The sequence below is a fragment of the Eulemur rufifrons genome, chromosome 16, assembly GCF_041146395.1.
Source record: "Eulemur rufifrons isolate Redbay chromosome 16, OSU_ERuf_1, whole genome shotgun sequence".
Lineage (NCBI taxonomy): Eukaryota > Metazoa > Chordata > Mammalia > Primates > Lemuridae > Eulemur > Eulemur rufifrons.
This window is the reverse complement of record NC_090998.1, coordinates 15,182,930-15,208,935: the sequence shown is the minus strand read 5'-3', so window position 1 is coordinate 15,208,935 and position 26,006 is coordinate 15,182,930. Positions and strand designations below refer to the sequence as shown.

General features: G+C 37.6%; 1 protein-coding gene across 7 annotated transcripts in view; it reads left to right on the top strand.

Annotated features, from left to right (window-relative positions):
- Positions 1-21,328, top strand: part of EPS8 (EGFR pathway substrate 8, signaling adaptor) — a 159,565-nt gene extending 138,237 nt beyond the window's left edge. For 6 of the 7 annotated variants that reach the window (XM_069491659.1, XM_069491658.1, XM_069491655.1 and 3 more), the window contains 4 exons: positions 8,429-8,651; positions 15,965-16,145; positions 17,058-17,187; positions 20,036-21,328. In XM_069491659.1, the coding sequence (XP_069347760.1) occupies positions 8,429-8,651; positions 15,965-16,145; positions 17,058-17,187; positions 20,036-20,149 (648 nt within the window). In that variant the 3' untranslated portion in view covers positions 20,150-21,328. Of the gene's footprint in view, positions 1-975; positions 1,012-8,428; positions 8,652-15,964; positions 16,146-17,057; positions 17,188-20,035 lie in introns of all 7 variants that reach the window. The other variant, XM_069491654.1, reaches the window with a different exon arrangement.
- Positions 21,329-26,006: the final 4,678 nt, after the last annotated feature.

Sequence of the window (26,006 nt, the reverse complement as noted above, 5' to 3'; positions counted from 1 at the left end):
TTTTTTCCCAGTCTATAACAGTTCTGACATTCAGAGAAATAGTACTTCTGTCTTTTCACCCATAGCGCTCCTATCAACCAGTGGCTTCTACTCGTTAGAGGACGGCACTGAGACAGTGGCTGGAGTATCCAGCAGTTCATCTTAACCGGCCTTTGCCTACAGAGTCTCTTAAATGTGCTGCCATTGACCAGCCTTGAATTTGCATTCATCTCACCTTATACTACCACATGAGTACTTGTTTAGTTAGTTTATAATATTTTTTCCTCTCTTGATTTTAATATTAAAATATGCTTATGATATAGATTAGATAGGTCAGGTTCTCTCTTCTTGCTCATTGAATAATTCTTGAGGGCCATTGCCACATTTTCAGAATGTCAGTGATTTTGGTCATCTCATTCATCCTGACATCTGGATTCACTTGCTGTTAAACTCTTGAGATTTTTAGACCCATGACAGGCTCTCTGGAGTCAGGTTTGCCAACAGAGACAGAATGGATGGTCTCATGTGCAGCCTCTGAACCCAGGGTAGCTTCTTTCTTATTCCCCCAGGAAAAATTCTTTTAATTTCAGAGTCAAGAAAAAGATCAAATCTGATCCTGTAATAATGTCATCAATTTGAGTAGAAGCTACATAGACTTTGCAGTGAAATAGGTAATGTTTATGCTAGATCCAGGCTTAATAAAATTCAGATTGTCTAAACCTAGAATTGTGATCATATTCCTGCTGCTATAACCATTCATTTAAGTACTCCTCGTGACATTCAAGCCTATTATAGGTCCTGCACTTATCTAGAGGGACTTGGCCTTATTAGAATCCATGCATCAAGCAACATTTAAGATAAAGAATTAGTGTATAGTTTCTATATATCAATAACTTAAAGTGATGGCAATGGAAATTGTTTGCTGTGCTTATATTGTGGCTGGCCTGGTGTGCACATGTATTATGTACTTATTTTATGTTCATCATTTGTCATTAGCTGTTGATGCCAAAGAAGGAGTTTGAGTTATTCAAGGTATGCTCTCCTCCATTTCCCATGGATTTTTGAAGTGAATTTTCTAACTTAATTTTTATACCTTTTTCTTTCTTTAGTTTCTACTTTTCTGAGTTTGAGGTGTTACGTAACATAAGATAGGCTTCTATCTAGTTTATGGATGCCAGTTCTTCATTTTCTTTCCTATAGAGGTATAGAGTGTATGCTTGAAACATATGACTAAAACACTGATAGAGTATATTCTCTTTAAGCTGTGTCAACTATTTTTAATATTCAACTCATGATAATCTATGAAAAGTACTATTCACAGAGGATATCCCTAATTCCCATATGTGAGCAGAAGCCAAGAGTTTATATTTTATGTGTTGAAAATAATTACCCAAATTTGCTTTTATTTGTGTGTGTGGTTGCTAGGAATAAGCAAACTTTGATAAAACAAGATACTTACACTGGCAAATAATATAAATTATAAGTATTTTCTCCCACCTGATATTTCCTAAGGAGTATAATGCCTTTTGTGATGTCTTTTACTTTTTCCTGTTTACTGTTCCTTCTTGTCTTTTTCTTAAATTCTGATTCCTGGCTTGAGCCATAAGTTGACTTTTCTGTTTAAAGGTTGCTCTGTCTAAAATTGAACCAAAACTATTAATACATATCATAGGTAGGGAGAGTACTTTTGGAGAACATAAATATATTTCCCCTTTCTTAAACAGAACCTCATGTTTTATTTTTGTCAACTTTGGCACAACCAATAAATTTTTTAAGTGTTCACAAGTTTCATGAGTTTATTTTGCTACTCTATGTAAATAGAAACTTGTGGTCCTTGTGGGGATTGCCTATTTTGGCTATTTCCTTTTAAACTTTTCAACACTATCTAACTGTCTTTTGAAAATTTCTGGATGAAAATATAAATATAGCCGTGTATGTAAAAATGGGTAAAGAAGCTCTCTGTGTGTGTGTGTGTGTGTGTGTGTGTGTGTGTGTTGAGTGATATTTAGGTTGAAGGCTGTACTTTTAAAAAGCCTTAAAAACAATCTGCTTTTCAACACCTCCTCAAAAATTTGGACTGAGCTCAACAAAACCACTAAGACCTTGTACAAATTTTAAGAAGCAAGCTCGACAATCTGTTTTGCTATCTGCTATCTGCCATAAATCCTACTCTAAAAGGATTCCTATTTCCAAAGCATTTGTAACATTTTTAAAAAAGAATAAAGATGGAAAAGAAAACATCCTTGGAAATATATGCCAGTTATTTTTATATCCCTACAACAGTATCAACAGATACCTTTATCTAAAATATCTAAGGAAAAATCCTGCAGTTTATTTCAGAATGACAATAAAGATACTACCATATTTATGTAGCTTCTAGTGATCCTAATACCCTAACCTTATAAAACTCAACTGGATTACAAATTTATGTCTTACTCATCTTTTCATTCTTTCATCCCTCAAATATTTGTTGAGTGCCAGTATCTTGCACTTGATAAAAAGAACGATAGAAAGCTCAGCTCTGATCAGATCCTTTGTGAAACCCTGCTGTGTGCCATCGAGTTCCCAAGTCATCTTCCATGGCTCCGCTCTTTCCTGTTCTTGCTGTATCAAGAGCAGCGACCCTTCTCTTCTCAGATATAGCCCACACACTTTTCCCCTTCCGTGTGTCTCTTCCATCCAAAGATATCAAAAGTCTGAAGAAATGTAAAGAAACTTCCTCTGACAAAAATGTTTTAGATCTCTATACTGTGCTGCAGAAATACAACTAATGATTTATTGCTTAAGCTTGCTTCACATTAATAGATAGCAATGATAATATACTCCAAAGTAGATAATGCCAGTGGCCAGTGCTCTTGTTGTGCCAGGCATTGTTTAAGCACTTCACAAATACTAATTCGTTTAATTCCCACGACAACCTTGTGAAGTAGGCACATTTTACATAGGGTACTAAGGTACAGGAGAAATCACTTGCCCACATTTACATGCTCTTGATGCCAGGATTGGGACCCAGCACTCTGGATCCATAGTCCATGCTCCGATGTACTCTACTATTCTAGGGAATAGCGATTACAAAAGGCTGTTATCTCTTTTTGTATAAATGTGTAGTTTTTCACTACATGAATGCTTAAAGTGATGTTCTGTAAAAATAGCTTTACCATGCATTATACTGTGATAAAAGCTGATCTGAACAGTCACAATCCTTGGAATTGGATTTTCACCTTATGTATCCATTCCCTGGATTTCATCGATTCTTTCAATTTTTTATCATTTAGGCTAATAACCCAAATTATATGATTTACGTAAAAACATTATTTTATAAATGGTGGAAATAAGGGAATTAGGTATAAACTATTTTCATGCAACACCTCTAAGTCACCAAATATTTTTTAAATGGACACAGTTGTGACTCCTATTTTTATACCCTTATATTTCCTGTAAAGAAGTGTATATTAATAATAGCAGTTTCTGGGTGAAGGGCACAGGGCAGCGCTTGCCTATTGTTCACGCACTTTTGTCAGAGATCCTGTTCTCATGACAGGGATGCTCATACCTGGCACCAGTAGTGAATAGGTGTTGAATTGCCACCTGGTGTCCCTGAGAGGCCAGGCTATTTAATATCCTCACATTTGATGTGATTTTTAACAGCTCTCTAAAGACAACCATTCCCACCTAATGTGTTTCCCCCATGGCTTCAGCAAAGTTTTAAAAATAAAAGAGAGGGTAACAAAGAATTTTCCAAAGATACCAAACATAAGAAGAGATTGAATGAAACCACAGGGAAAAGAAAGAAATGCTTATGAGAGATTATGGAGAAATGACATGTCTTCTCATAAGACTTTTGTTGTAGAGCATTCTAGGGCTTTGCATGTTTTAGCTGGGCAACAGATGGCCATCCAGGCTGTTTTCTCCCCACCTGGAATCTACTTGCCACATAAAGTTTCCTGATCTTTCTTTTGACTTGATTCCCAGATCTCTAGCACTGTGACTGTTCATCTACTAAAATTACCCTTTTACCCATTTCGATTCTCATGCTGTGTGCCAGGAGCAGAAACCAACCCCTCTGCTGTTATTTCTAATACACCCAATGGCCTGAATAAAGAAGTCTTTTGTTTATTTTTAAGTCTACGTGTTTATTATTATTATAGATATTCTCACTCCACCAAGATAACAAATAATTATGAATGTCCAGTCATAGTCTTGTGAATTCAGCAAAAAGTGTCCTGTCTTTTCTATTTCCTAGCAAGAGATATTATGATACTGTGGGAGAAGTCCCAATCTAGGTATTGGTAGGTGAGAATTCTGCTCCTGGTTCTGCCACTAGCCAGCTGTGTGACCTTAAAGAGAACATTGTATTTTTCTGTGCTCCAACTTACTTGGCTGTGAAATGGAGGGGGTCAGTTGTTTGATCTGTACAATTCTAGCTACAGATAAAATTCTCTTAGTCTTTATATAGATGTTTAAGTAGCCCTGTATTAAAACTGGAAATATTTTCTACAGGTGACTACTAAACAACTAACCCTACTAATTTCAGGCCATGTTATGAATGTTCCGTTTTTAAGCTCAAACCAGATATTCAGATACTGCTGGACAGAGAGTGATTATTTTATTAGAGATGCCTTCATTTTTTTCCACCCAGGCCAATTTACTTATAATATTCTGTTCTGTAAAATTTGTTTTTTGAAAATTAATCTCAGAAGACTCTGCTCATTAATTAGAGGCAGGGTTTTTAGACAAGGATGTTTACTTTTTATTCTGCCTCATGTATTGACATTTTCTCAGATACTTCTTGTGATAATATGAAGAATACCCACTCCAAATACATATATTTTAATACATATATAAAGTAATTACTGTCCAATATACACATGTACATAATTACAAAATGTTCTGTTTGTTTAGATTGCTTACAAGTTTAAAGCTCACTAAAATCACACCATGATGCATGCAGTATTTCCTTTTGCAAAATCAGCTATTAAATAAGAATTAGTCTTACATTTAATGTACTCTAATTGTATTCTATATAAGATATAAGAATAAAAGGAAGCTATATCTTAATATTTTAATATAATGCTTTAATACACAAAGTTACTTTTGAAATACTCTGTACTATTTGTACTGTATTGAAATCTATATTAGTTTTACATGACTAGATTAAAGTGATGGAAATTAATTGTATATTTACAAGTTCCTTCACTGGTTGATTTGTGGGCAGGTAATTTTATTGTCAAAAGCTAATTTGCTCACATTTCCTGATATTTGTTGTCAATTATAATTGATATTATTTTAATTCCATCTTTTGTGTTAATTTTCTCATCTGATGTGATTTGCTCCATCTTCCTAATAGCAATTACTTGGCGAGCTGTCAGAGGTAACCCACATTCTTTCCCTCATGGCACTTCTTTTTTAACATAATTTTTTAAATTCAATCTCTGGACTTAACACCCTCCAAATGTTCCAGCTGTGCTTAGTTTTCACTGCAGAGTTCCAAAGAGACTAAATTTAGAAGAAAAATGTGTACTTCAGGGTAGGTTAAATTTTTAAGAACAGTTCAATTTTAATGGCTTTGTTGGGCTTACTTGCATAATTTCCCCTCGGAAACAGTATTTTGTATGAACCAGGAGCTTATCTCTCAATAACATTCTTTAATCCTTGAGAATTTCTACTCAGCTTTGGTTGCTAAAGAAAAGTGACTCATTCCAACTTAATTATCAATAGGTAAGTAAATTTCCTATGAGGTCTAGTAATTCTGTCTTTCAGAGAAAGACAAAAAGAGAGATTTTGTTTTAAATAGAAATTTCTATTCGTGGAATCACAGGCAAGAGTTAGGAAATGACAACTACAGTACCAGATTAGGTCCACACCAGGTTCACCAACCATCCCAGTTTGCCCTCAACTGAGGGGTTTTACAGGTATGTGGGACTTTCGTTGCTAATTACTGGTAAAGTCCTGGGCAAACCGAGAAGAATCGGTCAAAATTTCATTTTTGGATTTGGAGCTTCAGTTCCATTGGTTTAGGAGAAAAAAGTTCAGAGTGCAGTTCTGTTTTCCAAGACTTTCCATAAGTTGAAAGTACATTGGAATCATCAATTCTGTAGCTTCAACCAGTAATAGCCAAGAGACAGAAATAATGAAGGGACAAGCAGTAGCTGAGTGGCAGGTAAAGAGGAGTCGAGCGGCTAGGGAGGGACCCAGAAAAGTGACTTCAGGAGTCAATGCTGATTCTTTTTCTTCCACACCAAGAATTACAAACCAGTTTCCATGGAAAAGCTGTCTTGGTTGCCATTCAGAACAGGTTGTAATGATTCAAGGAAAGTCTTTTTTCCTCTTTTTCACATCAGAAGTTGGAAACATGAAGCAGGAGGAGAGGACTAAGAAAAGAGGAAAATATGCAAGTAAATATAATTTGTGGCATAAATCATGAAAAATCTTCATATGGGTTTTCTTGACTTTAATCAAATATATATATTTTTAAGCCTATTATTGTTAGGTCATACTGATAAAGTTGCATTATGTAGTAATGACAGATGAATGAAATGAGGCACAGAACATTTGGTGAGCTTGTCTTCAGGCTTGATTGTGACAACACACAGTGTATTCAGTTTTTCACAGTATTATTTGATGGATAGAAAAACACTTGCTGTTCTTGTTTTTATGAAAGCAGAAAATATGAATCATATGAGATGCAGAGCTCATGGCATTTTTTTTAAGTGTTAAAAGCAATAATTTAAACTCTGACACTTTTGAAGTACTAATGTGAGAATTCATTAGCTCCTCATGAAATTACATGCAAAGGACAGTCTTGACAACATTGACTGTACATTAATCAGATGACTTTGGTGTGTGCTGAATATTACACTTTGATGATGTTTGCTGTATTTTGATTGCCTTAAATATTTTATTGGCCCAAATATAGGAAGGTTATTTTGTGAGATGTAATTATAATAATGATACACTCTAATATATGACTGAATACGTCAGTATTCAGTTTCTAGTCCTTGAATGTGAGGATTAGCACTCTCTTTCTGTTCCATCTAACAACATAGCTTGCTTGGAGAATCTTATCCTTCTACTCCTTCCCTTCCTCCTTCCCTGCCTCTCTCCTTCTTGCTCTCTTTCTCCTCCAAATATCCACCAGCATTATAAACACCTCTTTCAGTTCTAACTCTGTCCTTCCCACTTTCTCCACCCCACTTTTAAAGAGGCAGCAGAAAAGAATGAGGACTCCTTCCCACTCAGGTTTCCACAGGTGTTAATCATTTGCCACAAAGGCAACTGTGGTGAAGATTGGTGTGTTGTTTTTTGAGTAATTATTTAATTAAAAATGATGTGTGTATTTGTGTGTGTGGTGTGCATTTTTGTTTTAGATCTCTGTGGAAATTGGGGAGGACTCTTAAAATCAATGCTACCTTATATTTGGGCCAATTTAGAACCTAAAAGTAAATACTGTTCTAATCAAAGGACCAGATTACCAAAAGGTTTTTTGCATTTTACGTGATAATCCTAAATTTTAGAACAATTAAAATTATGTTGATGCATTATCTAAACTTTACCTCAATTACAAGTCATTGCTGTGCATCTTCAATTCTACAAAGAAAATGTGCCTTTTGAGAATTTGGAGCCTCTTATGCAGTTTATCTATTAAAATTATCTTGTTTAGATTTATAAGTCTTAACTATTATGTGTATTTTAATATGAAATATACACAAATGCTGTTTTATAGTGGCCTAACAATCATGATTTAAAAAATATTGAAAAGTATTTTATTATATCTACCTTTTTTAATACAGATTTAATACAGATTTTCCGCATACCTTTTTTTGGTGCCTGCTTGTGAGCTGCAGTCAATGAAAGACCATACCATTACCCTCACAACCACCTACCCCACAGCATTCCCATTTTAACAACCAAAATTTCTAATTTTAATAAATGTGCATTAAGATGATGGCAAAAAGGATTATGCCTTGTAAAAATTAATATCAACATTTTAAAATTATTTGCCAGAAACAACAGAATTAAAAATCTTTGAATATATAGTATACTTAAATAAGGAGTAAGTGATGCCTATGCTATTGACATTTATAGATTTCCAATGAAATTAGAAATTATCATTAGTACAAATTATAAAATAATCAGAAATCTTTTAATCTACCCTGGTCTTGTGTGAGTCGAAGTCCAAATTTAGTTATCTGGACATTTATTACTACAGTACTACTGTTTGCTTTTGGTTTATCCTTGTGACTCCTTAACTTAACATTTGACTTTGAACAAATATGTAGAATGTTTAAAAGATGATTTTTAATGATCATTATACCACATAGGATTGGAGATAAATTTGTTATTGGTTTACAGATAAATAGCCAACAATATCCTACTGAAGTATAATTTGTTTTCCTAGCCTAGATTTATGGTTTTAAAATTTTCAAGTTAATTATTTGTCTTTTCATAGAAACAAAGGATGGAATATGGTCCAAGACCAGCTGATACCCCCTCTGCTCCATCACCTCCTCCGACACCAGCTCCTGTTCCCGTCCCCCTTCCACCTTCTGCTCCAGCACCTGTTCCTGTGTCAAAGGTCCCGGCAAATGTAACCCGTCAGAACAGCAGCTCCAGTGACAGTGGTGGCAGTGTTGTGCGAGACAGCCAGAGACACAAACAACTTCCAGTGGACCGTAAGTTTCCCAGGGAGGCAAAAAAGTCTACTAACTAAAATATTGTTAATTATCAGTTCTACTGATATTAAATATTATTAAATATAAATAATAGTCCTTTATACTTGCATGGTACTTCATAGATTGAAAAGATTTTCACCTAGTTTTCCCATCTTCTACGTAATTTGGAGGAATAGGAAATTCTCTCCACTCTCTAACGTATGTATTTCTACTCATATTCCAATATATTATGATGGTTAAATGCAGACTGTGGACCAGATATACTGGAATTTGCATAGTGAAACAGCACTTAACCAACCACGTGACCTTCAACAATTCAATCATCCTCTCTATACTTCAATATCTGAAAAGTGGGGAAAAAATAATAGCATCTGATTCCCAAGATAAGTGTGAGGATTTAATAAGATAATGCATATAAAATATTTAATTCAGTGGTTTTCAGCCAGGGTGATTTTGCACCCTCCTCCTTCTTCTGGGGACATTTAGGGTTTTTTTGTTTGTTTTGGAGGGACATTTATTTTTGTCTGGAGACATTGCTTGTTATAACTGGGGGGATGCTACTGGCATCTAATGGGCAGAGGCCAGGGATGTTTAGCAATATGTTAAAATGCACAGGACAGCCCCCCACAACAGAATTATCTGGCCCAGAATGTCAGTGTTGCCAAAAGCCCTCGTTGATTTTGACCAATGTATGACACATGATAAGCAGTCAGTAATATTTACTGCTGTTATCATCATCATCATCAGTTCCCTGCTTCTCTTTCTCGTATTTGCTATTCTCAAGTATATGCACAATCACACTAGTTTAATATAATCACCTGCCAATAGCAGTCTCAGATTTATCCTCCAAATTCAGATTTCGTGTGATTTAGACTTCAACTTCATATTTTAATAAGTTTAAATTTGATTTTTCATAAAATGGTTTCTATGAAAATCATGTTTAAATAAACTAAAAGAAAAGTCAGTATGGCCAACTTTGGATTATTCTAGTTTGTATTGGTGAGCAGCAGTATAGATATATTGAAAGCTGAAGGTAATTCTAAAATAATTTTTATTTTGTTTTACCTTGTATTAATAGTATATGGCATATCTATTTAATCTACAAATTATTTTTTTAAAGTATTATAAAATGACTTTGCTTTACCTATACTTGATATATAAAAACTCTTGGAAAACTAGAGCCAGGAAGATATTTCATATTTTCTCTATATAAGTATATAAAGGATGTGTGAGAGAGAGAGACGGCCGTCTATCAGTCTCTCACTGTTGGCCTCTCCTGGGTTCTGCATTCTTTCCTCCATATAAACATACCTTTACTGTAAATGATCGATCTGTTTCCATTTCTTTCAATACTATGTATCTTGTTGGAAAAGGAATAATTCCAAAATTAGTCTGCATACCAAATCTTATCTCTGACATCCAGATACATGTATTAAAATATTAATTTTATAGCTGAAATTGGATGTTTGAGATTCATGTTCAAAAATTATTGAATCTTTCACACTCACATTTTCACCCCACTGTTTTTTTGTCATCTCAGTAAGTCATACATAACATCTATTCAGTTGAGGTCATTCTTGATAAGTTAAAAAATTTTTAAAATGAAGACATTAAAACTATTACTATTTAACTATTCTAGAAATTCTGGTTAAATGCAATAAGCACAAGCCTACTTTTACACATTGCTTTCTCTCCCAAGGTATGGCCTAGTTAAATAACCTTATCAATATCTTGACCTTACCAGAAAACTAAAGGAAAAATGAAGTTTGGGAAAAGTGGTTGACACTTTCTGTGCAGCAAAAATAACCATGTGTGTATGAGCATGTAAATGTGTATAATAATATGCTACTAAATTTTTAAAATAGGTGTGGAGTTTTTTTAAAAGATACTTTTATTTTTTTTTTCAAAGACACTAAAGACATAGTTTTAAGATGAGAGCATTCTATAAATATTTTTATTGATTTCCCTAAGGACAAATTAATTCCTTCTTAAAAATGACTGTTCCTTTCTTTATTCTTACCACAAGTTTATAACATTTCTCTCCTTTGATACGTCAGCACAGTAATCTTTGACACCGTGATACTCTTTTTCCAGGCCTAGGATCAGAGTTCATAGGCATCCAGTCCCCATGTGGAACAGTGTGTGGGTTGGAACAGTTTGTTCTTTGTCCACGCTAAGAAACCAAGAATAACCTAATGGGAAAGAGGCATAGTTTGAACACTTTTAAAGATAGAGAATTCTCCTGATAACTGTGACTCACCATTTTCAAATCTGTTTTTCATAAGTATATGGGTGACATTGGAATATAAAATATAAACATCTCTGCCCAAATTAACACGTGTACTTATTTCCTTAAAATAATAAAATCTTGCAATTACTTATGTAAAGTTCCTTTTTAAGATATCTCAAAAGTGTGGTTTGACATTAAATAAATACATTTCTTTTTATAAAACAAATATTTCTTGATAGCATTTTGTAGAACAATTTTTTTCTGAATCAATGTTCTGGCTTCTCAACAGTCTTTTGGAACCAGATAGACATGTTTAAGTGTGTATTTATTGATAGCCAGATTTCTCTAAAAATAGGCCTATTCAGACTACCTACATTTTCTGCTTGCTGCCTAAACTTCTGGTAAAAATAAAATGAAAGGAACTAGAGAGTGAATACTCATAAAGGTGTTATTAAATAGCCATGAACAAGGCAAAAAACCCCAACATGCCTGTTTAAAAAATGTAGCAAGTGGTAAGAGGGAGCCCCTTTTTGCTGAAGCGTAACTGTGTGTTGCCTATTCAAAATAGCTGCTGGGAACCATGCATCACATAACCTATTCAAATTGATTTATTGCAAGATCCCAAAAGGTTCTCCTCTTATCACTCGTGAGGATAGCAACACTTGAGTTGCTTTGTGTTTCTTCTATTTCCTTTGAAATGCTAGTCCTTTTATTCCAGTTTAATCTTTTGTAATCAGAAGTGTTACTTTAGAAAGAGGTGTAAAGTTAGTCTGGTTTGTTGTTGTGTGCTAGAACATTGAAAATGGAAACCAAAAGCCAGGCACAGTGGCTCACGCCTGTAATCCCAGCACTTTGGGAGGCCAAGGTGGGAGAATCACTTGAGCCCAGGAGTTCAAGACTAACCTGGGCAACATAACAAGATCTTACCTCTACAAAAAAAAAAAAAATTTTTTTTTTTTAATTAGCTGGGTGTAGTGGCGTGTGCCTGTAGTCCCAGGTTTTCAGGAGGCTGAGGTGGGAGGATCGCTTGAGACCAGGAGTTCACAGCTGCACTGAGCTTCAGAGTGCCACTGTACTCCATCCTGGGCCACAGAGTGAGACCCTGTCCCCACCCCACCCCCCAAAAACGAGTATATTAAAAGATCAGAAGGAGATTTTTTTTTTGTACTCCCTGGAGGAAGACTATGTTTTGACCTGGCGATGATCGATGTAGCAGCTAAGTCAGTGGATAAGAAAATAAATATTTTGGTGTGGTGATACTTTTTTCATCCCTTTGACATGTACTCATAGGCTATATGGCAGTATGATGTAGTGATTTTAAAAAGTTAAGTAATGGAGGGGAAAAAATATGGTGGACTAGTGCTGGCCTCCTGGCTCGCCGCTCCCAGAGGAGGAGGTGAAGAACCCGGAAGGCTACACATGAGTGGATCATTCCCCCCTCTCGCACAACAGCGTGGTGAATCCGCAGAAACACAGTGGGGGACAAGCAGCACAGGAAAGATGGTGAAGGCAGATACGTTCACGAAGGCTGGAGAGTGCGAGAAATACAATCGGTAACAGAGCAGCGCGGGAGGGGCGGCCCCGGCCAGCGCAGTGCGATCCGACCCGACCCACGGGGAGGACCTCGCTGGCCCCCCACAGACCTCCACGCCCACTCAGACAGGCCACTCCTGAAGTCCCTGCCAAGTCGTGGCGCGGGAAGGCAGGCTCTGTGGAGAGGGGACAACGGGGGAAACGTTCTGAACTCTCCGGTGCTCTGTGCTGGGACCACACTGGACAGGCGAGCGACTGGTCTGAGTGGTTACTTCCCGTGACCACGACGGGAGTTTGGAGACGGGCACCTTGCCGGTGGTGGTTAGCGGGACCAGAGCACAGGAGGTGAACGTGGAAAAGCGGGCTGTGCCCCTGGAAACCGCTGGCAAGTTAGTGGGCACAGGGCGGGGCAGAAAGAGCAGGACGCGCTGCTAGGCAGAAGTGAGACTGCAGGACTGTGACGCTGGAGTAACAGCTGGCAGCCTGTTGATTCAGCCTGCGGGACAGGTTTCCGCACACTCTTGAGTGGTTGCCCCCAACACTAGCTCTCCAGGGGTGGTGGCCACCATCTTTGGAGTCCCCAGCCTGGAGACGCTGCAGCAGTGGCAGTTTCAGGCACCACTCCACCCCCACCCAGGGACGGACTTTTGTACTGGGCACGGCGGACTCCGCCCTTGGGGATGGGGACAAGTGAGAAAAGCCTCTTTCTCTGTGCAGCTGGTGTGAATCTGCGCGACTTTGGTGCTGAAAAATAGCTGGTGGCCTGTTGATTTGGTTTGCCAAACCGGCTTCAGCCAACTCTTGAGTGCTCACCCCCAACACTAGTTCTCCTTGGGCAGACAGCCTCTATCTTTGGGGTCTCCAGCCCAGAGACGCTGCTGCGCACTGCAGTTTCAGGCACCACCCTGCCCCCAGCCCAGGGACTTTCATTTGGGGTGTGGTGGACCCCACCCTTGAAGGTGGGGTGGAGCGAGAAAAGCTGCTTTCTCTGCGTGGGAGGTGTGACTCTGTGAGACCTTGAAGCTGAAGAAATAGTCGGCAGCCTGTTGATTTGGCCGGCTGGGCCAGCTTAGGCCATCTAATAAGAACATAACTCCAGGGCTTGCTCTCCAGGTCGGGCAGCCGCCAGCATTGGGGTTTGCGGACAGGGAAGGAAAAACCTGGCCAGAGACCTCAGCAATTGACCCCTCCCAAAAGGAGCAGCCCTCCAAGTGTGGTGAAAGAACCCTGAATAACATATTAGCATCTTCCCCTAGGGCAGGTCAAGCAACCATAGAAGCGTTCACACCCAGGTTTGCACGCACCAGCTACAATCTATCCCCCACCTTAAGGGGGAATGGAGTCCAAGCAACCCTCAGGAGTGGTAAGGCCCCTCCCAAAGATCAGGGCATTTGTATAACCCTTCCAGGGGACCAGAGCCTACCACAGAGACATTAGATTACCTCAATAACCGACTCCTCCACACAAACTACAATCAACAACAGAGACTGTAACCCTATAGCTTAATACAGTGCCTTCCATATCAAGCTATTAGAGAGCAGTGGAGTAAAATCCACCACCTTGAAGCTTAAGCTGGGGGACCAAACTCACTAGTCTCCATTGGCAAAAGGTGAAGACAACAGGTCAGATGTAACCCAACTTACCAAAATACGCCTAAGGTAATACAGGACCAGTGCACCTCTCCCCAACACTGTCAAGGAACGACCCTTGGGGACTTGGAGATAGGGCCATAAACCAGTTCTAGCAGCCCCAGTTCTCAACCAAGAAGCCTGATGAGAAAGAATCAGCAAAAGAACACAAGAAACATGAAAGATCAGAGCGAAATTCATCCCCAAAAGAAATCATTAGATCCTCAACAATGGACACCAACTTAAACAAAATGATTAAAATGACAGGAAGAATTCTGAATATGGATTGTAAGAAAACTCAGTGGAATTGAAGAGAAAATAGAAACCCAACACAAAGAAGCCACAAGAACAATACAGGAAAAATTCTCTAAAGAAATTGAAGTATTACCAAAGAACCAAACAGAAATACTGGAAATGAAAGAGGCATTTAATGAACTGCAAAACACAGTGGAAAGCCTTAAGAATGGGTTAGATCACACAGAGGAAAGAATCTCAGAGCTTGAAGATAATGCCTATGTGCTAAACAAATCAGATGAGAAAAAAACATGCAAGAGACATGAACAAAACATACAAGAAATGTGGGATTATGTAAAGAAACCAAACGTAAGCATTATAGGCATCCCTGAGAGAGAAGAAAATACACAAAGGCTGGAAAGTCTATTTCTTGGAATAATGGAGGAAAACTTGCCTGGCCAGAAATCTAGATATCCAGGTATAAGAAGCACACAGAACTCCCAGGAGAGTCAATGTGAAAAGGCAGTCACCATGTCACATAGTTATTAGGCTGGCCAAAGTAAACAAGAAAGAGGCAATCCTTTGAGCAGTAAGAGGAAAACAGCAGATAAACCTACAAAAGAAAACCTATCAGACCAACTGCAGATTTCTCAACTGAAACCTTATAGGCCAGAAGGAACTGGGGACCCATCTTCAATCTTCTAAAACAGAATAATGGCCAACCTAGAATTCTTTACCCAGCAAAACTAAGCTGCTTGTTTGAGGGAGAAACAAAGACTTTCCCAGACAAACAATCACTGAAGGAATTTATGAAGACCAGACCTGCTCTTCAGAAAGTACTCAGACCTCCATTAAACACTGAACAGCAAAATAGACACCCACCAATGTAAAATCACTGAAGACTTAAACTTCAGAACCCTGATTCCGCAGTTGCTTGAGAGATAAAACAAAGCAATAAGAATTTATCCAATAGTATGAACAGAAATCTACCCCAAATATCAATTCTCTCAATAAATGTAAATGGCTTGAATTGTCTGCTGAAGAGACATAGACTGCCTGAGTAGATAAAAAGTCACAAGCCGTGTATCTGCTATCTCCAGGAAATACATCTTACCCACAAAGACGCTTTCAGACTCAAGGTGAAGGGTTGGGAAACAAACTTCCGGGCAATTGGAAACCAAAAGAAAGCTGGGGTAGTTATTCTTATATCAGATAACAAACTTTAAAACAGCAAAAGTAAAGAAATACGAAGATGGTCATTATATAGCGGTGGAGGGAAAAATCCAACAAGAAGACTTAACAATTCTTAATATTTATGCCCCCAACAGGGGAGCGCCCAGATACACAAAGCAAGCCCTGTTTGATCTAAATAACATAATAAACCGTAATGCCGTAGTAGCTGGGGATTTCAACACCCCACTGGCTGAACTGGACAGATCCTCCAAGCAGAAAATAAGCAAAGAAACAATGGGCTTAAACAGAGCTTTAGAACAAATGGGTCTAGCAGGGAATTATTTTAATAATTGATCATGGAATCTACCTGGGTGAGAATAGAAATGAGGAAAGATGGTAGGAACACTAGATTGTAAATCCTATGTGGGTCAAAGGATTATTGGGAATGGGATTCTAGAGAGAATGATGTAACGTTAGGGATTTTCAAAAATAACCTACTCTCTCTTGGTGTCTAGGAAGGAAATCTCAGATGGAGGAAGTGCAGGATGAACTCATGCACAGACTGACCATTGGTCGCAGTGCCGCTCAGAAGAAGTTCCATGTGCCACGGCAGAATGTGCCAGTTATCAACATCACTTACGACTCCACACCAGAGGATGTGAAGACATGGTTACAGTCAAAGGGATTCAACCCTGTGTAAGTCTCTCTCTGAGTACTTTGCAATTCTTTGTGTAAAAGATTGTTTTCAATTTGGTTACTTAGATGTCACAAATGACTCTTAAAAAATGTAAGAGCACAGACTACCTACTTTGTTCCATACTCAGGAAAGGACTAGCTATTCATAGCTAAAAAAGAATTGAAAGAAGCAGAAATAACCATCATTTGATGCCACCCTGTTTTCCAGTTGGTAGTGTCTGTGCATCATTGGTTCTTTAAGCAAACTGTCAGCAGCTTCGAGGCCTGGTAGCTTTCTTTCTCCCTCATCAGGTTACACAGAGTAGGGCCATGGTCTTAGCTGGACTCCCCAGACCATGTGGGACATACGGCATAAGCTTTCCTCCTGCTGTAGGATATAGCATCTCAGACAAATATCAATAAAAATAGATAACTTTACCTATCATCAAACATAATCTTAATAAGCCTTTTTTTAATAAATGGTAAAAGTTCTATTATCTAAAAGTCTAGAAACATTTTATGTGTATTGGGCACAATAGATTATTTGAATAATACATATTCAAGGGACTTTGAGATATTATAAACTTACCTATCAACAATTGAAAAATGAAGTATATGAGTTAATCAATTGCCAGATTATTAGAAAGTTATCTGTTCCTTCTATGAAACACCGAAATTCAAGGAGTTGGTATTAAATAATGATACTAAACCCAATTGGTTCCTTTTTGATACTTTATAATCAATCATTTTGTGTAGCCTCAGGGCCATCATCATGATAGAACCTTGTCATTGCCCTAAGCACTGTAGCGCCATTAAATAAGAGTTCCAGCATATGGAACACTTAGTGAGGTTACGAGCAAGAACAGAAAATATTCTCTCTTTTGCTTTTTTCTAGGCAATATTTTAACGCTTTGTTCTTTTTTCTTTTTTCAGGACTGTCAATAGTCTTGGAGTATTAAACGGTGCACAACTTTTCTCTCTTAATAAAGATGAACTGAGGACAGTCTGTCCTGAAGGGGCCAGAGTCTTTAGCCAAATCACTGTACAAAAAGCTGCATTAGAGGTACGACTTGTCAATGTAACATGGTGGTTTTTTCTGCATTTTCCAAGAGTATGGACTGTAGATCTAAGCTTTGGAAACAACCATTTATGTCCCTATTGGCAAATTTCCCTTTCTTACAGAGCTGAATTAAATTTGACTCAGCTTTTATAAATCTGTTACTGAAGACCATCAGTGACCATTTGTAAGGAGATTAATTTGTTATAAATGCTCATATGAAATAAAGCTTGAGCACATACTTTTTTTTTTTTTTCTTTATTTCAGCTTATGATGGGGGATACAAAAGTTCAGGTTACATATGTTGCCCATGTACCACCTGTCCCCCCAAGTCAAAGCTCCAGGCGTGTCCTTTCCCTAGACAGTGCGCATTGCACTCATCATGTAGGCATATACCCATCCCCTCCCCCCCACCCCCTACCTCAGTCTGATATCCGATTGGTATCATTCCCAGATGTGAATTTAGGTGATGATCAGGGAAACCAATTTTCTGGTGAGTACATGTGATGCTTGTTTTTCCATTCTTGGGATACTTCACTTAATATAATGGGTTCCAACTCTCTCCAGGAGAACCATAGAGATGTCGTATCTCCGTTATTTCAGCTGAGTAATACTCCATGGTATACATATACCACAGTTTACTAATCCATTCATGAATTGATGGGCATTTGGATTGTTTCCACATCTTTGCAATTGTGAATTGTGCTGCTATAAACATTCGGGTACATGTGTCTTTGTTATAGAATGACCTTTGTTCCTTTGGGTATATGCCCAATAATGGGATTGCTGGATCGAATGGTAGGTCTACTTGAATCTGTTTAAGATATCTCCATAATGCTTTCCACAGGGGTTGCACTAGTTTGCAGTCCCACCAGCAGTGTATGAGTGTTCCTGTCTCTCCACATCCACGCCAACATGTGTTGTTTTGGGACTTTTTGATAAAGGCCATTCTCACTGGAGTTAATTTTTTTTTTTTTTTTTTTGAGACAGAGCCTTGCTCTGTTGCCCAGGCTAGAGTGCCATGGCATCAGCCTAGCTCACAGCAACCTCAAACTCCTAGGCTCAAGCAATCCTCCTGCCTCAGCCTCTGAGTAGTTGGGACTACAGGCATGCACCACCATGCCTGGCTAATTTTTTCTATATATTTTTAGTTGTCCAGCTAACATCTTTCTATTTTTTTAGTAGGGATGGGGTCTTGCTCTTGCTCAGGCTGATCTCGAATTCCTGAGCTCAAATGATCCGCCCACCCCAGCCGCCCAGGGTGTTAGGATTACAGGCGTGAGCCACCATGCCTGGCCAGCATATACTTTTTGACATTTAACAAAAAACATAATGTTCTTATTTTATATGCATTAACTACTTCTACAGGAATTTTAATTTTAACACAATAATGGAAATTCACTTCTGATTAAGAGGCCAGAACTCTTTGCCTGTTCTTAATACTTGGTTTGGAGATTCTAATAGATTATAGCTTGTAAGGTTTAAAACCCAGGTTGTGCATCTTAGGCCTGGTTATACATCTAAATAATCAGGGGGAAATATATTAAGTATAATATATATATATGGGGTATCACTGCAAATAGAGAGCCCTGAGGAGTAATTACTTAGTCATAGTTGTCTGAATTAAAGCAATAAATATTTTCTAGATTAGGTATACTTAAGCTTCCAATATCCTACTCTACTTAAAATGAGCTATGTAAGGGTAGCAGTTTCCCACTGTTAGATCTCACAGCTCTTAATAGTTTCATGCAAATTATACTTATACTCAAATGAAAGGATATAGACTTTGACATGAAATTGGTACATAATTATCTCTAGCAGGCATTATATAAATTCAATAGTTAAATAACTCAGGGTAAAATATCTTCATTCTTATAACCCTGTTAGCCATTCTCAGTCAAGGGAAATTATATTTTCCTTAGAAGATTTTCCTACAACATTAATCTTGGGGGTTCTAAATATTAAGGTTTAAAGTGATTACTTTCTATATGTTGACCATAAATAAGGATTATATCTTTTCTCAAGAAGTTTTGTTACCATTATACATTCTAATTTTGTTGAGAGTATATAAATGACTTCTTAAAGGTATGTTAGAAAATTCCATAGTCCTAAAATTTATGAATTCCTTCATTCCAGAACTCCCTATCATTGTCATTTGCCCTCACTGCCCACTTCATGCGGATCTCTTGCTGCCTGTTCCTCTGGATGTGAACTGAGGCAGAGGCTACTACCTGAGGTTCTTCCTGTTCCTCGATCACCTTGCCACTTCACCATTCTCTTAGATCTAGTTCATCTTTTAGATTACTCACTTGTGTAGCCAGAGACGTCTATGGATGAGGGCGTAACAAGGGGAGAGTATACAGGGATTGTAATAGGGCTAAGAAAGGAGAAAAGCCGGCACGATCAGATGGTCAAAGTCCATGGAGGGAAACCGGGTGAATTCTGAACCTACTCTTTGACCTGAGTTAAATCTCCTAAAGGCAATTCAGTATCTTACTTGACCCAGAAAGATTTCTTTGATAATTTACCATGTTTTTTTGCCTATTATATACACATCCTCTTTGTCCCAGGAAATCTAGAGTATTCCATTTGCATTATTGACTTATCTTTATCATGTTCATATGAAAGGTATGGCAATGAATTGCCTTAAGATACTTTATAAAATAAAAAATTATTAATGGTGATATGTTAGTGAAGTCCAGAAGCTTCACTTGTATGAGGGACAGCCTTTAGTTTTCCCAAAGAGATACTAGAAGAAAACCACAATGGACCTTTATCCTGACCCATTTCAGTACATGACCTGCAGCCTATGCAAATTAGTAACCATCTTGTCTGAACCACGTTTATTTTTCAGGATAGCAATGGCAGCTCCGAATTGCAAGAAATCATGCGAAGACGACAGGAAAAAATCAGTGCTGCTGCTAGTGATTCAGGAGTGGAATCTTTTGATGAAGGAAGCAGTCATTAATTTGTTTGTTTGTTTTTAAACTCCATTATTCTTGGCATTATTCCAACATGCTTTGTTTTAAGAAGCCTTGAAGGGAATGTCAGATTCATTTTTCTTGGGATAATTTATCACCGTAAAAAACCAACACAAACCTGAGTAAGCAGAGGACTCATTTCTGGAAGCATGATTTTTATTAAAACTGAAAATTTTTAAACTGAACTTTTTGACCTTGAGAAATATTTTTCTTGCTTTACCAAGGTGAGGTTTCCTTTATTAGATTAATTATTTCATCCCCATGTCAGTGTATACAGAGGAATTTTTTGACAGTGGTGGCTTTATTCACTGCAACAAAGCAAAGATATTATCCGTGATTCAAAGTCTAAACAGTTTCAGTTTTGCCTGTGAATATTGTATCTGTCATTCAGAGTGTAGCTCGCTTTAGGCTAGCCTCTGCTTATTTAGGTTTCTTCTCTGACATAGTCAATGATATAATATTTAGATTTATTTAAAGTTCTTAATGCCAATAGTTAAAAATTGAAACATTTGAATGAACTATAAAGCATAGCCAGGCCTTGGACGTGCAGATACCAACCTATAGAGCATTCCCAAGACATTTTATTTGTATGGCTCTGTTGATCGCAATTCCTTGTATAGCTTGTATTTTGATTTAGTTTATATTCTGCTTATGATGTATACCGTGCTCTTGTATATGAAAAAGCACAAATGGGAAAGAGGTCATGTATGCTCAAAACCTATCAGAGGAAGTAGCCTGCATTGGTGTGCATTACAGTATTTTGCTTAATGAAGGCCTCAGTTCTGCATATTGATATAAGTAGTTAAAAGGAAATTGGGGCCATTTTATGTGTTTATCTGTGTCAAGTCTTTCTGGTAATAAGAAATGCTTAATTTACACATATTTTAATCCCGTGAAAGATTCTAGATAGAGAAAAGAAAGATACCTAACCTTCAACAAATGTTATTTTTGGAAACACGATTTTTGTCATTAAATGTTATATTATTTCACATATATAAAACAGATGTTATGTAAGAATGTTGTATATTTTAACATAAATCCATTTAGAGAGATTATCTAGATTCATTACTTTTCATAGTGCCTTTTTCACATGCGTCAGCTGGAAAGTCCGCAATAAACAGTATTTGCTGTATGTTAACAAACGGCTTCTGTGTCATTGGCAAAAAGGATCTTTGCTACGTAGACTGGGGATTAGAGTTGAATGGAATGGGAAAAAATAGAGGCCCACTTTTTTTTTTTTTTTAAACTATGTATCATTCTATTTGTGAGTAGGCAAAAACCACTCTAGAGTACTTTCTTCAGTAATTTCTCTTCTTTCTGCCTCTCTTATATCATCATCTTTTCCATCTACTATGTAGTCACAGTTGATAACAGCAGAGAAAATTTATTTATACCATACTTACAATCACTAAATGCTTCCACATAAATACTTTATGGATCTACAATAACTCTATGAATTGTATTTTTATAAATGAAGACATTTAGCTTCTTAGGGGCTTTTTGCCAGCTTGTAAAGGATATAGGAGTCTCACATCTTTCATCTCTGTCTTTCTATAACACTGCCCCTCAGATAAAGTGACACAAACGTCAGAATGGTAAAGAATTAGTTTAGATCTTTCACATTTCATAAGCACTGACACATATTTATAACTTAGCCTTTATTGAAGATCTCTGAAAATATGGGGATAAGACAAAAGAAAATAAGATTAAAAAGTTAAGATACCCTATGTGTAAAGTAGCATATCTGATATTAAAAGAATTTGTGTAATTTATATCTTTATGCTATAAAACACCAAAGGAAAATACCACAAAGGTGGTAATTGTGGGAAGCAATTACCTCACTTAGGGCTGTGGGGACAAAGGAAAAAGATTCATGGAATTTAAAAGCTTGAGGGGGAAGCACTACAGGGTGTGGATCCAGACATTTGAGGGGTTTGGTCACTGGTATCTGACAGTTTGGAGGAAAAGACCCCACACAAAGCTGGCAAACAAATCTCTGAGAAGGGGGTCCAGCCTACCTGGGGCTGTTGCCTCAGAAATTCCGAAAAGAATTCAGGAATTGAAAAAGTAGTTCAGAAATTCCATGGAGCTGGCCCTTGGACCTTGGAGGAGAGCATGCCAGACAGCTGGTGCTTGAATCTCTAAGAGGGCGCAGTGAGGCTGCCTCTGGGAGCATGGGGAAAAGCAAACAGTAACCTGAACCAGCTACTATTATTGGGGATCATTTGCTATTTGGAGAGTGAAGAATCATTATTACGATGATGTTGGTAGGAACAGGAAGTAAACCAGGAGGAAGAAGTCCCCTGTTGCCTCTCTAGCCTTCTGTCTCCCTGTAGCACATGCTTTGGGCAGAGTGTATCAGGCACCCACCAGGCAAAGCCCCAGATCACAAAGATGAGAATAAAGGTGTATACTTGAAGCTGAGAGAATAACATGTAACCCATTCCAACCTCTAGCTACTTAGCCTCTACTCTTGCTCTTCTATACGTACTTGAAATTGCATACGACAGTAATTTTTAAAAGTTTATGATTTTACCTAACAAGATGCAATCATCCTTTTCTGTTAAACAGTATTTAATGTAGAATTTTAATGTAAAGAATTGACTAAACAGGCAAAAAGAACACTGAGGCATAACAGAGGTGGCAATAATAGAAAGCAGCTCCCACCCCTAGGGTTAGAGAGCAAAGGAAAGGAGTTGGGTTTATCAGCATTTAGAAGCCTGGAAGGAAGGAAGGCCCTAGAAAGCCTGGACTTGGACCCATGAAGAGGAAGCACTGTCTGCTGTTGGTGCTGGTTGCCTCGGGGTCACAGAGCACAGCCTCCCTGTAGAGGTGGGGCAGAGCCCCTTGAGGAGGGGATTCTGGCCAGTTGATGCTGGTACCTCTGACGGAGTGCAAGGATGTTGGTTCTGAAAATGTAGAGGTAAAATCTGGAAACGAATCATCTGCTGCTGGAATCAAGTGTTGGTACCGGAGTGAAGATCTATTCACTGGTTTACAGCCATTTGATTTTTATGTACCTTTGTATAGTTTTCTTCTTGTTTTTTTGTTCTTGGTGTTCATTGAGCTTCTTGAAACTATGAAATTATAGTTTCTATTAAATTTGGGAAAATTTAAGCCATTATTGCATTAATATCTTTCCTGTTCCTCCTGCCTCCTCTCCTTGAAGGATCCTGTTTCATGTATATTAGGCCAGCTGAAGTCTTCCCAAGTTCACTGATGCTCTGTTAATTTTACCAAGTTTGTTTTTTTTCTGTTTCATTTTGCATAGTTTCTATTACTATATTCAAGTTCACTAACCTATTCTTCTGCAATTTCAAATCAGCTTTTAAGTTACTTCCATTGTAATTTTTTCATCTCAGATGTTTTAGTTTTCATCTCTAAAAGTCTGACTTGGGTGGTTTGTTTTTTAAAATATCTTCCATGTCTCTGCTTGCTCACTATTTCCTCAGCTTTCTCAATTATAAGGCATATAGTTAAACTATCAGTCTTAAGAGGGGATTCTGAGACGATGACAGAGTAGGAAGCACCAGAAATCTGTCTACTCACCTAGCCAACAATTGCACTGGCAGAATCTGTTTGATGTAATTGTTTTGAAACTCTGGAGTCCTTTGAAGGCTTACAACTTCTAGGGGAGGGTTGGATAGTGATTTGCAGTTAATTTTGGTCCATAACAATTAGTAGCCAAAATTTAGCTCTTAACACAGTAGCAGCCACTCATTCCCAACCCCCTCCCTGTGGCATACACCTGCTCACGTCTTCCTGGAGCAGCCTGCACACAGCTTGTGGGAGCCAGGGTGGGCATGAAGGGTCCTGTCTCCCAAATATTGGGATCTTTGCTCTGATCACTTCTGATCACAGAGGTGCAGACAAGTAGGCACTGGCCATTATTGTTGAGCCTCCCTGCATTGTTGCTAACCCTTCCCCTCAGGCTGAAGTGAATCCTAGGGAATTTAAAGGGCTGGCACCTTTTTTTCTTTTTCTTCCTTTTTATTTTTCTTCTTTTGGGAGCCAGACACTGAAGGATCATACATTTAAAAGCAACCACATAGGGAGAAAAGTCATTGTGCAAGCCCAGGAGAGGACACAGGGTCAGGGAACACCTGAGAAGATGTTAAGCTTACACTTTATAGTGACCGTCAGCACAGAGACAGCCTACAACAATTAAAAAAAAAAAAAAAAGCATCAAAAGTTGGGAAAGGGAGGAATCTGACATTCAGAGTTATCACATTATTAGATGCAATTTCCCAGTTTTCAACAACAAGAACAAAAAAAGCCACACACAAGGCATATAAAGAAACTGGAAAGTGGAGTCCATTCAAAGGAGAAAAAAAAATAATAGAAATGGTCCCTGTAAAAGAAATGATGGCAGATCCACTAGATACAGACTAAAACCACTGCCTTCCAGATAGAGAACTAAAAGAAAACATGGAGAAAGTCAAGAAAAAGTTAAATGGACAAAATGGAAATTACAATAAACAGATAATATAAAAAGAAAAAATTTTGGAGCTGAAAAGTACAATAATAGAAAAGAAAAATTCGTTAGAGGGATTCAAAGGCACATTTGAGCAGGAAGAGGAAAGAATCAGTGAAATTGAAGATAGGACAATAGAAATATCACATCTGAGAAGCAGGAGGCAAAAAGATTGAAGAAATAGTGAATAGGGCCTAAGGTACTTGTAGAAAACCATCAATACACCAACATATGTATTGTGGGAGTGTGGGAGTCCTAGGAGGAGAATAGAGAAAGAGCAGAGAGACTATTTGAAGAAGTAATGGCCAATTCTCACCCCCAAATTTGATGAAACATACGAATATCAACATCCTCAACATCTGGAAACTTAACAGACTCCAAATAGGATGAATTCTAAGAGTCACCACTGAGAATATATTATAATCAATGTTTCAAAAGCCAAAGACAGAATCTTGAAAGCAGCAAGAGGGAAGTAACTCATCATATACAAGGGATTCTCAGTAAGATTACCTGCAGAATTCTCATCAGAAACTTTGGAGACTAGAGGCAGTGAACTGCTATATTTAAAGGGCTAAAATCGAGGGGGGGGGGGCCGCAAAACTTTAAACCAGTAACACTATATTTGGCAAAACTGTCCTTCAAGAGGGAAGGAGAAATTATAAAATTCTCAGAAAAACAAAAGCTGAGGGAGTTTATTACCAATAGTCTTGCTCTGTAAGAAATGCTGAAGGAAGTCCTACTGGTTAAAATGAAAGAACATTAGACAGTAACTCAAAGCTATATGAAGAAATAAAGATCTCAGTAGAGGTAAATACGTGGGCAATTATAAAAGATAGTATTGTAACAATTGATGCTAATTTCACTTTTTGTTTTCTATATGATTTGAGAGACTAATACATTTTAAAACAATTATTAATCTAAAAGCTAATGTTATTGTAACTTTGGTTTGTAACACCATATTTTCTTTAAAAGCATTATTAGTGTATGTTTTTGGGTACACAATGTATAAAAATGTAATTTTGTGATAACAACTGAAGGAAGTGGGGACAGATGTTAAAGGAAAAGAATTTGTTGAAGTTAAGCTGGTATAGTGTGCTATAACTTTAGGATGTCAAATGTAATTACCATGGTAATCACAGGCAAAAGAGCTTAAGAATATACGCAAAAGTAAAAAAAACTAAGAAAATTCCATTTACAGTAGCTCCAAAAAGAATAAAATTCTTAGAAATTATACAAGGTAGTGAAAAACTCGTACAATGAAAACTACAAAATATTAGATCTAAGCAAAGATATAAACAGCAGCATTGTAATTGCCAGGGACTTTAGCACCCCACTGACAGAACTGGACAGATCATCCAAGCAGAAAATAA